At 32.2% G+C, this 12,534-nt stretch overlaps 1 protein-coding gene across 1 annotated transcript; it reads right to left on the reverse strand.

The window, feature by feature from the left end:
- Positions 1-342: 342 nt before the first annotated feature.
- On the reverse strand, positions 343-8,790 carry LOC109852924 (pleckstrin homology domain-containing family M member 2). Its single transcript, XM_020424544.1, has 9 exons — positions 8,462-8,790; positions 5,787-5,982; positions 5,394-5,581; positions 4,681-4,872; positions 2,867-4,576; positions 2,545-2,769; positions 1,869-2,450; positions 1,627-1,746; positions 343-1,528 (listed from the first exon to the last, which is right to left on the reverse strand). The coding sequence occupies exons 1-9, from the start codon at positions 8,741-8,743 to the stop codon at positions 1,412-1,414; spliced, it is 3,612 nt and encodes a 1,203-aa protein (XP_020280133.1). The 5' UTR covers positions 8,744-8,790; the 3' UTR covers positions 343-1,411.
- Positions 8,791-12,534: the final 3,744 nt, after the last annotated feature.

Genomic DNA, 12,534 nt, shown 5'->3' on the forward strand with positions numbered 1-12,534 from the left:
CAAAAATATATAATTGATATTTTATCACAAATAAAACTATACGTATAGTAACTAAAACTATACATATTTCCTTTTTCGTATTACATGTTTATATATGTATAATAAGTATTTAAAACTTAATTATTGATTATGTTACAAAAAAATAAATTATTGCAATTAAGTGGAAGTGTGTGTAATATCTTTGATTCAAATTCGATATTACATCAAAAATCGAGAGAAAACTATTTTACAGAATTGAATATAGTATGTACAACAATTAAAATGTATTATATATCTAAATATGTGAATAAAAAATATATAAAATTAAATGAAATTTTATAGACAAAATTACTACACAAAATTAATATAAAACTATAAATTAATTAGACTGCCACAAAATACATAATGTATATAAAGCAATTGTAGGGTATTATGCCTATGCTTCATTTTTTTTCACAATTGTACATTAAAAAATCAAGAGATGATACGTATAATATAAGATTAAAAATGTTAACATCTTATGAGAGAGATAAAGTGATTTGTAGAAAGTCATACCAAAGGTAAACTCTATAATTGCATATCGAATTTTCAATTTGTTAATAGACTGATAAATCATATACTAATTTCATTAAAAAAAAAAACGATTTATGTAAAGTGTTATTATTCTTTGTTAAAGTTACTTTAAATGTGTTTTTAAATTTTATATCATTTTCGACGATAATAAATAACTACTTTAATATCAATAGTGCGTATTCAAATGCTTACTGACTCATCTTTTCAATACATGTGAATATATAGACATTCATATAGTAATCGATAGTGTTGTTTCACGATTATTGTTATGTTACACTTTTTGACTTATAAATTAGTAGTAACTTATGATGAGACTTATGCTACGAGAAAGATAATGCACCATTTTGCAATTTCTCTAAATAGTTATCCTTGAGGCAACTTATATCTTATGCAAGATATTTCTAATAATCGATCTCTTATTAACACCGCAATATAGCGAGAATGTTATGCATATGTTTTTGTACATATCTTGAAGTAAAAAAAAATTGCCATATTATGCCGTTAATCAAGTGTCATGTGTCTGAATAAGAATTGTTCATCTCTGTCTATCTAAATTACAAAATAACATCGATTGTTCTAACTTTAACAGATATATTGAATTTGATATTTAAACAGAAGCAAAAGAATTTGGATTATACTGCGTAAAGCGATACATATTTAAATACGATTGTGTATATTAGTGTTCCAATGTTCCAGCATGGTACCTGAATATTCACGTGCATTATCACGTAAGTTCTATACTACTTATATATGGCAATATATATGTATATAATATGTGTATATATATACATATATATGTATATATGATAAAATAATATTTTTAAGTGACGTGTATATTGTCTACTGGTACAATTTTGGTTTATTCTAAAGCCGGTGGTAACAAGTACCGCCAAGCAAGTTCCAAATCCCTACTGGCGTCTGAACAACGTCGTTGTAATTTATCTTCTGGTGGAAGCGTTGCTATTGGAAATTCACCCTATAAAAAGTAAAACACTTTACGTTAGTATTTACAGTATATAATATTACAGTATAGTCCTCTCTTCGTTTGTACATGCAAAATATGGTGGCATATACCAAATTAGCATCAGCCCACAATGTTTCCAGAATATCTTTAAAAGCACACAGCTCGGTATAATTCGTAAAATATATGACCCAATCGCCGCTGTTTTCGTGCACTTCCCGACACGCAAATTCCTGCAAGTATAACAATATTGCAAACTTTATTTTGTTGTACTATTCATTTATTAGCGATAAAATATTTAGATACTTTATCTAGCAGTTTATACATTGTATTTAGTGATTTATATAATATTTACCAGTATGCACCATGTTTGCTGCACTAATGGCACCCTGAACGCTGCTAAATCTTTAATAGAGGCACAAGAAAGCGTCTGTCCTCTTTGCATGCCGGGATGTACTTCCTTCATCGCTACTAAATGTTTCGTAGTCGTGATGAGGCTGCACGGTAGCGGTTCTTTCTTCTCCATACAGTCAAACAGGCCCGACGCACTTTGAACAAAACTTTGCAACCATTCGGAAGCTACGTACTCGTCTGGAGCAGCGAACTGATACGACTTGTTGGGCTTCAACAATATCTCAAACGTGTGCGGCCGATGGGAATTAGGGATCCTTCTGCAACCTTGACACAAACCGCCTTTTAAAGGTATAGCACGCTTAGGAAGTCGCTGATTCGAATCCGTGAACATGTAAACAACACCGCCTTTCAGAACAAAATAACCGGCTTCCCAGGGACTTGTCGGTGCATTCGGATACAACTGCTGATAGATATGCGGCCGAAACATCAAGTCGCCTTCTTTCATTGGCCCACACGGTGTACTAGGCGGCGAAATGTGTTCATCCTCCATATAAATGAGACTGTAGTGTTCGATTTTTTCATCCTAGATACAAGTGCGATAAATAAAATTATAAATAAATTGTGTCAAAAGTTGCACTTTATGCAATATAATTACAAAAAAAAAAAGATTTACATACGGGATGTACAGTTGTGTCAGTGAGAATCGAGTTTCTCAAAATACGCATATCCTCGTAATTCAATTCTTTAACAGCAGGAAGTTTCGGTTTCGACGGTGATCGTCTCATAGCTATTTCTAAATGACCGATTAATTCTGAGGTAGTTTGCGAGCTGCCCGTAGAGAATAGATATTGCATTTCGCAATCGGCGTTGGAAATTAAAATAGTTTGTGCATTCGGTCCAATCTAAAACAGAAAAATAAATAAATAGATAAAAAAAACAACAATTTTCGGTCAGCAAATTGCGAAAAAATATGAATGACATTATTTAAAAGTTTCTTACCATAATAACATCAAGTTCATTGTAAGGAATAACAAACTGGTTACTATAAGAATGATCTAATTTTGAACCGGTTAAGTATAGTGTCTTGTCCGTCAGTAACGCGATCATCGGTTTGCTCTCGCCGTTGGTCATATACGAACTTCGCACTTTGTATACTTTATATAGTTCTTCCGTTTTATCGCGATAAATATGTCGTTTGAAAAGTTCTCGCAATTTTAAGCTTACTTTTTCGCCACTGAATGCTTGTTTCTCGGCAGCTACGTTCTCTTGAATCTCTTTGTCAAGATTGTCGTTAAAATCTTTGAAAGAATCATAGCTTGTTTTGATCCCTTTGATATATAACGTATTTGACTTCGGCGGTTTTTTGTTTTTCTTAATTTCAAACTTTCTTTCGGTGATCGATTTTAGAAATCTGCTCAGCAGAGATGTTTTTGACGGAGCCTGTCGCAACGACGGCGCCAAGAGCTTGTTGCTGCTTTCACCTGTCAATATCGCCGTCATATTACGCTTTTTTAAAGGCGAAGCCAAGTGTCGATTATTATTCTTACGTTCTTCTGTCTCAGATGTTGTTACACTATCCACATCCGACCAATCGGTTGAATTAGCACATTTTTTGGAATTCATTGTTTGAGGCATTTCTACTTTAGCTGGTGGATCTTCGATGATATTGCCACACGCCTTTTCGACGATATAAGCCTCCTGAGCCTCGTTCTCTTCCAATTCGATTTCCATCTTAGGTCTCAGACTTTTCCCCGGATCTTCCTGACCCTCTGGCGCCCCGCGCTCCAACAACGACAAACCGCAGCTGCATCTGCAGTTGCTTTGACAGGGCACGTTGATGCACAGCTTCGAAGACTGTTTTTCGGCTTCGTCGCTTTGATCGAACGCGTTTGACGATGACGAAAACAAGTAACAGTCCGAGTGTACATTCCTGCCAGCGTTCGTGTTCTTCTGCGCATAAGGCGAATCACCATGCGCACACCAACTATATCTGCCTTTTTGAGCGTCCCTCTTTAGAACAGAACTGGGCAACAAAAAACTCATAGAGAAATCGGCGTAAATCTCATCATCTTCTAGCTTCATTGTTTTTAATATGTCTTCATGAAAGCTGACCCTTTTCTTACTTTCACCCCGTTTCTTCTTACGCTGTCTACGTTGTACTATAGCCTCCGAGCTCGATGAAGATAGAATGCTGGTGTCTGTCATATTGATTGTGTTCAAAATACCGTAAGGTGCATCCATATTGTCACAATCAGAGATGGTCATACTCAGTTCCAGTAGATTTGTATCGTTATTGATTAGATAAGAATTACGAGAATCTATATTCTTCTTAAAGCTATAAGCAGGACTGTCGCCATAGTACGTGCTTCGCTTACTGAAATCCTTTACGCCGTTATCGACTTGGTTCGTCTTATCCAATTTGTTCTCATCTAGACTTTTACTATAAAAATCGTAGTCTTTAAGAGTTTCCAAACTGGAGCAATTCATTTCATTATCATCCAATTTTTGCGTTACGTTCTGATTAACTATATCGTTTTTCGTCATCATGACGTTTTGAAATTTGGTGATTGCTGGCGACTGCGTTGGTGTCTTGCCATCTTCGCTAGAATCGCTAGAACCAAAATTCTTATTGTCCTCCATACGATTATTAATAATTCTTTTATATCTGTTATTCCGATACTTAGGAATATCATCCATTGAAAAGTCTTCCTGTAAAGAGATTTGTAAAATATATATTTTGTATATAGACATATTATACTATTCAATAAATATGTGGCAATCTTTTCGTGTTGTATATGTATGGATTTTATTACCTCTTTATAACTGCTGCCATCGGTTTCATTTGCAAGATCCATATCACTATCGAATGCAACTCCACTATCCCCCGGGGAAGCTAGGCTCGTAATACTAGAAGATCTTAAATGCAGTGATAAAACTGTCCCTGACGGATTTATGCTCATAGGCCTTTGTGGCATATAGTTACAAATATCCAAATATGTTACATCCTGTACAAATTTCATGTAACAGTTTATTGATATCACTAATTAGAACATAAGTAATCAGCTACATGCATATTATTAATGTATCGAGCAAACATTTTTGATAAGTCTATAAAAATAATTTTTTTGTAATAACATGTTTGTAGAAATTTTCCATAAGTAAGCAGATCGTGCGATATATGGCTCGGTCGTACAAAACAAGGTATGTACTCGCAAATAAATGATAACCCACGTTTGCCCTTTGCTACTTTATGTAAAAAAAAAAAAAAAACAAAAAAAAAACATCTATCTCTGCATTTGTGACTCTTGTTATGTGATCGTTGTTATTCCTTAATGTGATAAGTGTAGCCAGGGAATGATATCAGTATCAAGACAGTAGAGAAGCGGAATACAACACACAACTTTCTTGACGTAAATAGCAATGGAGAGAGAAAGATAGAAAGTTGATTTTATTCTCTAGAAGAGTGCTCATAAAATACTTCGTAGACTATTTATAAGCTGTTATTTATCACATTACTTCAACGTACCAATTGCAATGTGAAGGACACGTTTTCCAAACCGGCAAGAAGATTGACTAGTTGATTGGTCTTATCGGCATCTCTCACAAGTGCGTGCGGAAAATACTGCTTTTTTAACGTTTTAGTGTCTCGCAATAAACAGGCCAGATAACTCTCAAAACTGCCCTCACTCAAAGTATGATAGAGCCATGCTCGACCTGTAGAATACTTAACATTAACTCAACAATAAATATCATGTAATTCTAAAACGTGCAATTTGCAAGTTGTAGAGTGGAGAAGTATCTTCAATTTATTCAATATCTTTGCGATAAAATGAAGCTACAATAAGTCTGCTAAATGCATTAAATGAAGATTGGTCAACTGAAAGCACACAAAACCTTTTTATGTTACATCAAAGCATACCTTTTCCAATAGAAGTCAATACACTCTGCAGCGCATGAATTACCACAACAGTATCCTGATGACTAAGTTCTCTAGCGGTGCCCCAATATCCATGTCTCTCTACACGCAGTCCATGACGCAATGTGCGATCCAACCAATAAACCAACCAGGAATCACCATCCAAGACCACAGTACCATAGAGACTTTGGGCATAAACCTGTTTAATGTATATAATTTCCTTGTAAATAAAACAATGCATGTAATAAAATAAAAGCATATTAAAACAAAGCAGAATTAAGTTAGAGAGAACCGCTAATTATATAAAAACTTTATTTTTTATATTTTCTTTAAATACAAGTATCATATGTATATGATGTATAAAAATAAGATTTTTACAAAGTAACATTTTATAAGAATCTCAAGTTGTAAGATTAAAAAAGTAATATTAAATATCAATGAGTCATCCAAAATGCAATGGAACAAATATGAATAAAATATTAGAATTAGAATATTTGTTCTTCTTTAAGAGAATACAAAGTACATGTGAATACAAACAACACATATTATGTATACTTAAATACAAAAAAAAGTTATATCAGATAATATTCTGAAAAGACAACAAAACACAACAAACTAAGTGTATAATTAGACCACTTGTTATACTGACATAACAATGGCATTTGTAAATACACTTTGAAAAAAGTAAATTTTTTATAATAAAAATAAAAGAATATTCACATGTAACAAGTTAAATATACAAAATTTAAATAGTCGTAGAACTTTTACGCTGGATGTTTGTTGCAAAATAAATAAATATATATAATAAATATATATATATATAAATAAATATATATATATACATATATATATATATATAATAAATTATATAAATTTCGCGTTTAAACTTAAGAAGCCTAAAATCTTTAAGTTGAATATATTTTTACGTTGTGTTCGTACACTCTCACTTTTTACAATTTAGTCAAAAATTATTTGTCTCACTTATTTTTTTATTGATTACTAAAAAAAAATATGGATCAACAACTGTCAACTTTAAATTTTAGATTTTGTTCTTAACAGCACTTATAAGTTGAAATTTCTGCATTACAAATAAAAAGTAGCACACAAGTATCGAAATAAAACGTCATGAAGACAAACAAATGCAAAATGTTCAGGTAAGAGGAACATAGATTTCTTATCAGCTGTTCCATACATCTGCGCGACTGTCAACGAAACGTCAATGCAGTGTGCTTTCAGTGAAAGCAATTCACTTTTAGGCACTGTCGTCGTATATCGTGGCATCGTTGTTACAAATAAAAATAGCAACACGGACAAGACTCTATCCTGTCCATCTCGAAAAATGTCACGTTTAAAAGAACAACAAAGTGACAGATCGGAAATCACACATAGAGTTACAATCGAGCGCAACACTTCTATGTGTGCGAACGTTCGATTTCAAGCCGCGCTGCGTCACGATTAATTCACAGACGTCACGCATATATATATTGTGTACTTGAATACACACACGTACGTACGTATATACTTTTCAAGTGCAAAAAGTGCGATAAAGTGTAACTAAATGAACAAAACTCTATTTTTTGCTTAAATTGTATTATAATTATTGAATTTTAACTTATTACAGAGTTTATCTTAAATCTAGACGTTTTTCAACCTTCTACATACTCTTGTGCAATATTATATATTTTCTAAAACAATGTTTGTATATTTGTTGAACTACAATAGCATAAAAGTTTTATAAGTGCAGTATATAATAAATATTATTCTTTTTTTGTAATATAAAATTTTTGAGAAATTAGTTGTAATATTTACTCTATCTGTACGATAATTCAAATATCAAAAGTTCGAGAAATAATTTAAACCGATGATGATAAAATAATAAAACTGCGTGAAATCGCACGTGTGCGTTGTTTTACATTTAAGGCAGTTGTGACTTCTCGCAAGAATGCTACGTTACCTCATAAAAAAACGAATTAAATTAAAAATAAACCACGTTTATTAACGATATACGCAACAAGCAGTAATATATTTATTTACGATATACGCATTAGCAGTAATACGTAGAGTGAATACGAAGTATGTATAAAACTTGCAAGTTCTGTTACTCGAAACATTGACTCTTCTAAATCAGTTTCCGATTCAAAGATTGAATGTAATTAAAAATAAAGCTTGAGAAATGTTTGAAAAATGTTTGAATATTTCATTTATATGTGTATAGATGGCAATCAAAACACAAATTATTCTCATAAGGACTGACAGTCGGTGCAAACGTGATTTTAGACTCCGATATTAAAAATCACTCAAAAATAGTGCGCTTCTTAAATACATGTTTATTTGCAATCAAAATTGTTGCATTTCTTCACACTGTTATTTCGAGAGATACCTATCAATAAATATATATCTGTGTCTCTAAAGAACATTTCCTCACGTCAAGACGCAGCTCGGTATCGGAGTCTAGCAAACAGATGTCGATCACTGCTTCTACTTTGCAGAATATCTATGCCTTTGAGAAAAGAGAAAAGAAAGACGCATATATAAGGAGACCATCGCCGCTTCTGTCATTGCGCGTTATACGGGATCTCGGGAATTTGTGCACACATGTAACAGCAGCAACGGCAGCAAGATATGCAGTAAATAGAACAGTGACCTTAGCGGATCGACTTGATTGGTCGATTGCTCACCAGTTTGACAGCCTTTGTGAGCTCCTGCAGGATCCTGCCCTTCGAAAGGACTTTGTCGGTGCAGAGATCCATATCCTCACTACCGGACGACGGCATTTCGCCTGCACGTGCACTTATTACATGATTCGCATCACGTCCACGTAAATGCGGTTTGATGCCGCGCAGAACCGTGCGGAACAATCCAGACCAGGAAGCAGAAGCGGTGGTGGTGACAGCGGCATCAACGACAACGCGGCTGCTCCGTGGAGTCGCCGCGCTGTTGGCACTTTCGGATGTACTCATTGATTTTAACGGTACGCAGGTCACCCGCGGTTTTCAAGCCGCGACTGTTACACTCGTCTTTATGCGGCGTCTTTTATCTTTCTCTTTTCTTTCATGAATAATATCAGTTTCTATCACGGAATACCAGAAAACACGTAATCATTATCTTCTTCTTCTTCTTCTTCTTCTTCTTTTCCATTCCCTCGTGTATATTTTCTGTTCTGTTTTTTACTTCTTTCTCTTTTTTGTGAAATCTTATATATGTATATATAATCTTATATATATGTATATATACACTTCTTAATTATTTATATGCATACATATATATATATACGCACACAGAAAAATGATGTTTATGAAAAGCAGAGAGAAATTAACTTTACTAGATATGCGATATCATTATGCGTGTTTTGCAAGAGAAATTGCTTCATTAAGATAATTAATCAGTCACAAAAAGTCACGTCAAATGACCTGAGACTTAATAATCAATTTAAGTAATTTGTTTAATTTATTGGCCAATAGTATTTATTTAAATTTATTTGCAAGGAACATTTCCTAGAAGTAAAGATAGAAGATACTGGCGCGTATATATATAAGATATTAATCTACATATAGAACTGATTTCATTTTATTAAAACAAATTATATAATACATTATTATTGCAACTTATTGTGCAAAACTTTAACAAATGGAAAAAAGCGTACATTAGTCCTAAAAAAAAATAACAGTTTTTATAAAATAACTTTTCAATTTATGTAATTATCGCAATTTAAGCGCAATATATGTCACGACATGTTATATGTATCATCGCGAAGAATTTCTTCTTATATAGAAAACAATTCTCTATCAAAAGCTATCGAGAAATATTTCTACTGAACGTCTTGCGTAGCAGAGACAAAACTGAGAGCGCGGCCAGGTCCATAAAGGGCCGTCTATAATATAAAGTAGAGTAAGTATAGAGTAAGAAGTAAGTAGTTATTTCATTTTTGTCTATACAAGTAATTATTTCGCATTTTTTGACACGCGTCTTCATTGGCTAACAGTAATGCAGTAGACAATGCGAAATGGGAATTGCCCGCTTAGTTATTCCCGTTGTTACTTTACTGAAAAATAGTTTACTCTCTACTCCTACAGCCTTACTACCTTTTTTTTTTTTTATTAGAGAAAGTATACATTTGCCGTAGGATTGCTCCTATAAGTCTTACATCGTGTGACAAGACGGTTTAAGATTATGCATACAAAAATGAAGTGAACAAGCCTTACTACCTTTATTGTAGACTAGCTTGTAATAGCAAGGCTGTAGGCAGAGAGAAGTGTGAGAGCAGAGAGAAGCCTGAGAGCGGCCAGGCCCATAAAGCCCGTTCTACATTGATCGCAAGCGCAAACGCAAGGTATAGATCTCGTAGAATTGACCAATCACGCTGGTCAATTGGCTGATTTGATAATACGATTGACAATACGATTAGTCAATCCTACCAGACCTGTTTCTTGCGTTTGCGCTTGCGATCAATGTAGAACAGGCTTAAGAAAATGTGTGTAATCACTTTTCCTCTCCGTAACTAGCGCATGTCCACGGGTGGTACACATCAGAACTACGCAGCCATGTCCACGAGCAACATATCGGTGCACTATGTCCACAGCGTGCGGTTCTATTCTGTGCTATGTGCACGAGTCCAAATGGTCACCTTTTTCAGGTGTTGAGTATATTCGCGCGCGTGCATTTGATTTCTTTTGAAATTTAAAATGATCGGTCTCGTGATGAAAAGATGAGAAAGGAAAACAAAAAAAGATAAGAAAAAACATTGCAACTTTCCACACAACATAAATGTGATATACAAGAAAAGAATATTATTTTTTAGCGAGCAGCATCAGAATTCACGGAGTGTAGTCAGATATCATCTCTTTTTACATCATCATTTGCTGCTCTTTGCTTTATAAATTTTATTTTATTTTCTTAAAAATACTATATATTATACATATAGATACAAAATACACAAAAAACATGTATATTATACAAAAGTGTTTTACCGGTATACAAATATATATGTCTGAAAAGTTGCAATTTCAAAAAGGATAATTTATTACTCTGCTTTATTACAATTTTTTATCAGTGTGTTTCCAATTTTCAAGTTTCATTTTACAATTTTTTATACATTACAATAGAATATACAATGTTATACATTTATTACATATACAATATACTACAATATTATACAATATAATATAAATATATACTTATATATAATCCTACCTACCTACCTACCTATCTTAACCATCTGACATATCTTAAACGTTACTAGCCTTATTAATTAGGATTAAGGCTGCATAACAGCCTTGATCCTAATTTTACATTTTGATTTCTCCCTACTTATCCGCGGTCTAATATATTTCCTAACATATTTCCTACCTACCCGGCTTAATTTATTTTCTACAAGCGCTTGTAGATACGCATTCCTACCTACACGGATACCTATTTACCTACTTTGGAAAGTTTTAAAATTTATTAACTATTTTACGCGAGGGGCAGTTGTTTTAAAATTAAAAAGTATTATTTAAAATATATTTTAGTTTCACGTCCGAGTTTTATTTTAAATTTTGATTGAAAAAAGAATATATCTATCCTTCAAAGCCCATCATGTATACTTAGAAGAGATAGAAATATTACTATTCTATAGATAGAAAAAATATATATTTCAATATATATATTTCAATATATATATTTCAAATATATATTTTTGCAAAGATAAAATAGAAAAGAATAAAAATGTAGAGAATAGATATAAAGAACATAAGTCCCCCAAAAAAGATTCTATATCGGTTCTTTAAGAGAAATTGATATAGAAATATATAAGTGGATGTAGAAAAAAGATAAAATAGAAAAGAATAAAAATATAAAGAATATAAGTCTTTAAAAAAAGATTCTATATCAGTACTTTAAGAGAAATTGATATAGAAGTATAAAAGAACATAAGTTTTCAAAAAAAATTCTATATCGGTTCTTTAAGAGAAATTGATATAGAAATATGAAAGTAGATGTAGAAAATACAGATGAATATATATATATAAAATATCAAAAAAAATATATAAAAAAAATAAAAAAAGTACATATATAGAAATATTACAATATTGTTTTAAATTACACAATATACAAATATATGGAAATTTTATCAAAAAAGAATTGTCACTCTCTACGTACAATTACATAAGTTTCACATACCGAATTTTCGGTTTATTGCATAATGACACTTGGAAAGTCATGTTCTTTATCGTCACCAAATATTAAAAAAAAAATATTCATAAGGTAAAAATTTCAAACCAAAAGATCCCTTAATTAGGAAAACTATATAAACTTTTAAACTTTTAAACTGCTCTCCTCTAAAATTTGCGTTTTGGACGAGATTATATGTTACGAGATTATATGTTACAAGATTATATGTAGAGAGTGACGATATATAATGAAAAATCAGTGCGATTACTACTCATGCAGAATAATTTATTCTTCTCAAAAATTTTCATTGTAAAGATATAGAAGACAATAAATAATTTAATTCTAAATCATTATTTTTCCGGTAATTCTTTATATATGCTCAAATTCTATATCTAGGCGTAATAATTTTGCATGAGATTAAGAAGATCTCATATATGATTTGTATTTAATTAAACATTATCACAGATATAGAATATGTCCATATATGAAGGAGTTTTTTTCTAGAATATTATTAAAAAAACTGATTTAGTATACTTTTAGTATACTTTAACTTACTATATTTAAAATTTCTACGGCATGTAAGAACTGTAATTTGCTTGTGTAA

This window comes from Pseudomyrmex gracilis, unplaced genomic scaffold (assembly GCF_002006095.1).
Source record: "Pseudomyrmex gracilis isolate BER0280 unplaced genomic scaffold, ASM200609v1 scaffold_40, whole genome shotgun sequence".
NCBI lineage: Eukaryota > Metazoa > Arthropoda > Insecta > Hymenoptera > Formicidae > Pseudomyrmex > Pseudomyrmex gracilis.